Raw genomic sequence first — 4,288 nt, 5'->3', positions numbered from 1 at the left:
CCTACAGCACAGAGTTGATCTACACTCCCTGCAGGTAAGGGCAAGAGCACCATCATTCAGAGGGCTTCACCTCAGATGAATTATGACCCCCCCCATCTTGGCCATCAGCAGAGGAGATCAATATCTCAGCTATTATACTTTACCATCTTTATAGAGATGTAGAGATGAATAAAAAATTACACTTTTAACTTTGAATAATTTCATTAGAAATGCTCAGCTATCAAACCCTGTTCTGAAAAAAAAGTTACAATTATGCTTGACCTGAGCACTGAATCATGACAAGAGAAGCAGTAGTGCAAAGAGTGAAGTATGCAGCAGCTGAAGCTCTTGGAAACTGAACCCTACTGCAATGTCACAACTGCACTCAGCACCTTGTTCTGTTCTGCTTTTCAGTTACACACAGGCAGATTTAGAACTAATCATATTTACTGAGCGTGTGTAATGTGCTTTCTTAATAAAAGTAATTGTAACTTGATTGCATTTATCTTACCATTTTTCTTCAAAGGTGCTTTGGATTGAAATGACTGTATTTGCATATTTTATTGAGACAACTAGTGATCAAACTCATCAGGCACTGCAGTTAAATACTGTGTTTTCTAGGAAAGGATGCCAATGCATGCAGTGCTGTTGGAGAGAAAATGGTCTGGGAAATGAAAATAAAAAATTTCAGGGCCTGAGTACCGCTTGCAGCAAAGCACATCCAGCTTTCCATGGCTGTGGGAGCCACAAGATGTCTGGACTCCTGGGGGGAGTGGAGAAGAACAGCTCTTTCTGAAAGGTGATTTAGCTCATAACAAATCTTCCTGTGGGAGTGTTTCAGTTTCTAATTAAAGTGACTAAGAGCAGGTCCTTGCAATTGGCTCTGACAGTACTTGGTGCTGAGACACTCAGTGTCTGAGAGGGGAACATGGCATAACATGACATTTGTTCTTAACGTGGTGGCATTGGAAACACACTGAAGCTGAAACTCTGCTTTTTTTTCCTCAACCACACTCTCTTAACTGGTCTGAGTGCTGATGTGTAGGACAGGGTGGACATAGGAAAGAAGTTGAACTGCTTCATTTCGAGCTTATTCCAGCAAATGGCCTCTCCCTGACCCTCCTTTCCACAGTGCTCCCGACTCTGCCATTCAAGACCTTCTGCTGCCTCTCTAGTCCCACACAAAAACCTATGGAAGGGCAGGGCTACCACCTGGAGCTGGGGCTTGGAGAAAATATTCAAAGGCCCAAGTGCCTTAAAAGGCTGAATTGGAGCTCTTACAGATGACTTTGAACCAGAGTTTTAAAAGTGTATAGGAGAGGCTGAATAGTACCTGCTTGAGTTTTTAAAACATCTGAAGTCTATAAAAGATACTGAAATCAATAGGTATTAGGAACTGCAGCAATTCTGGAATTCTCAAGTGATGTCAACCTTTACTTGTCTTTAAGCCTAAAAATTGAGCAGGACATTTACAAAGGCAGCTTTAGGAACTTATGGGCTCTGACTACACTTTGGGTTTGCTTTCCCTAAGTGGAGAGAGGTTGGCAGGAGTCTCCCTGTGCCCTTTCAATGGCCCTCTTTGTCCAGAAACTACAGAAGAGTCTTCAGATATGTAACCATTACTATGCTCTATAAGCTCCGTAAGCACCCATCAGAGCAGGCTTTGATGAGACATTGCCTCTGCCTTGTTGAAAAGAAAATTTCAGTTTCTGAAAGCCATTTTGAAAGCACTGCCCCCGGTTCCTGCAGAGCCTCAGAAACTGTCAAATTGACACTTTACTTATTATTTTTCTTTCTACTTACATCAATACTTCTGAAAAGAATCAGGGCACATAAAGGCTGCAGACTCCCTGAGGCCTCTTTGGAATTGACACAGCTCTTATACATCAAATGGACCATTTTTCTCTGTTAACCCTTAGTTCCACACAGAAAACCTGGCCAGCCAAGACATGCTATAAACACGAACAAAAACCAAGGAAGTTGGGTTCTAAAAGCAAACACAAATTGATATAGAAATCAATCCATTTAAAAGAGTAATTCAAATTGTTCGGAGTAAAAACAGTAGGATGTTTAATCTTTTAATTAAAAATTGCAACTTATTTTGAAGTATACTCCAGACTTCAGAGGAGTGCAGACTGAACACAACTGCATACATTTATTATCCTGTATGCAATAGGCTACTCTGGCTATTCCAAATGCTGCACGGGCTTGTATTACCAGAGTCCTCTGATATCCCCTTTTTCTCCAATATCTTGATCAGCCTTCTAAATCTTACCTTAAGTCAAGGTTTTTTTCCTGTAAGACAAGACTTTTAAGTATCCTTTTTCCCATATTGCTGATTTACTATGTAAACAGACTCAGTATAATTTGGGATGGCTGCCTTGATGGACAGCAGCTTTTTCTGAAGTTTTCTATGCTTTGAAAAGCTGAAGTGCCACTTCATTTATTCTTGGATTGTGGCCAACATTGAAAACCCCAATTCAATACTGTCAGCAATGTGACCATTCTCCTACATGAAAAGTTGAGTACATGTCTAGGATGTACTATTAGATTTTTTTAATAATAGATTTTTAGATGTAATTAATAGAATTTTTTAGCCTATGCAGGTAGATATCCATTCATTTGCAGCATAGCCCTACAAACCAGTAGCAGGAAGCAATATCCCCTCCCCATCATTCCCACTGCTCATACAGATAAAACAAAAATTTGGAAACAGATCTTTCTCCTTGTAGAATTACAGGAGCAGTCAGCAAAACCATACCTTTTCAAATCCCTTTAGGGCATGGCAGCATGAGAATGTTCAGGAAGACAAACCAGACCTCTCATGCCATTAAAAAATGCTGATCAATGACACACACAAACAATTTCAACATCTTCATGTCATGAAGCACAAGGTCTGAGGACAACAGCCAAGAAACATTTAGGACAGACCACCAAATCTTTACCAGTATCTACATTTTCAAATCCTCCCTGATCTCTTTTAGAAAGGAGGCTCTGTCTTGTGGTTTGAAAAAAAAAGGAAGTGGAATTTGGCTTTCTACCAGCTATCTTGCAGAAAAAAACATCCACTGCTTTTCAGCTGTCTCGCCCTCCTCTTTCTTATACACTAATCATCAGCATTTTCTTTCCCATCCCAAAGCAATGTCATGGACCAACAGAAGACTTTTACAGCAGGAGCGACTGAAAAATAGTCACCTTTGTTCTTTTATTCAAGTTCTTCTTGTGTTATAAAATAAATACTAGGTTACTTTTTTTTCCTTCCATCCCTCCTTGTTTCCCTTTAATCTATAGTTGTGAAGTTGGCTAGTTATTGAAAATTTATCACAGAACACATAAAATAGGTGTACCAAAAATAAGGCTATTTTTACATTCTCTCCCATTGTTCATTCATTAATATGTTTGACCACCAAATGAACTGTCATGAAAAGAATGAGTTCTACTTTTCCTTTATTTCAATCTGGCTTTGGGAACTAGGAATAATTCAGTCTCACTGTTGAAGTGCTTCAAAACTCAGGCTCAGATCATAGTGAGAACACAACAGAGAAATACCTGTTCATTCATAAATTTTTACTAGTGATGAGAGCAACGAAAAATCTGTAATTTTTCAAGCAGGGGGCAGTGTAACGCTGATTTTCAACAAGCAGTTCTATTAAAAAGAGAAAGAAAAGCTTTGAAAAGAACTAGTAATCTCTGTTCTCGCTGTATTTCGTTTTTCCCTACTGATGCACCCTTTTCAATGCTCACTTCATAGGTATCTCTCGACAGGAAACAACGTGGACAGAAGGACTCCTGACAACCATTAGACCCTGCAAGCTGCAACAGGCATGATACAGTGTCCCCGTTCACTTTTTTTTTTGTAAATTTTTTTCACCTTGACCACACTACTTTCACGAAAAGAAACCCCTTACAGATCTCACCCAACTACAAAGAAGACAACAGCGCGGCTCCAAACCATGTGGCTGGTAACAACAAGCCCTTTGCGTTACACTGAAACCAAGCACAGATTCCAAGAGTAAAAAGCCAAACCACTGCCACACGCAGCCAACCCGCCTCACTCTCACCAGCCCATCCTCAGGCTCTCAGGACACCGAGTCGCCCCGACACGTCTCTAACCCCCACAAAACTTCCCAGCGCCTAAGTAAGGAGCGGCATCAGAGCCAGGGCGCTTCTTAAAGGAGCTGAGAGGAGAACGGCTCGGGCAGGGCACCACCCCCGGTCAGAATCTTACATGTGCGCGTCGGGGCCGGCTCCGCTTCAGTGCCGGGGCGCGGGGCGGGCGCGGCCGCCCATGTCCGCGGGGCCGCTGTCC

At 41.5% G+C, this 4,288-nt stretch overlaps 1 protein-coding gene across 1 annotated transcript in view; it reads right to left on the bottom strand.

Moving 5' to 3' along the window:
- TRPC7 (transient receptor potential cation channel subfamily C member 7) overlaps window positions 1-4,276 on the bottom strand; it is a 75,047-nt gene extending 70,771 nt beyond the window's left edge. Inside the window, 1 exon segment of the mRNA XM_008632636.2 lies at window positions 4,208-4,276. Coding sequence (XP_008630858.2) covers window positions 4,208-4,209 — 2 coding nt within the window. The 5' untranslated portion in view covers window positions 4,210-4,276.
- Window positions 4,277-4,288: the final 12 nt, after the last annotated feature.

The sequence above is a fragment of the Corvus brachyrhynchos genome, unplaced genomic scaffold (assembly GCF_000691975.1).
Source record: "Corvus brachyrhynchos isolate BGI_N302 unplaced genomic scaffold, ASM69197v1 scaffold54, whole genome shotgun sequence".
Taxonomy (NCBI): Eukaryota; Metazoa; Chordata; class Aves; order Passeriformes; family Corvidae; genus Corvus; species Corvus brachyrhynchos.
Note: the sequence above shows the minus strand (reverse complement) of the source record. Positions and strands in the feature narration are given on the sequence as shown.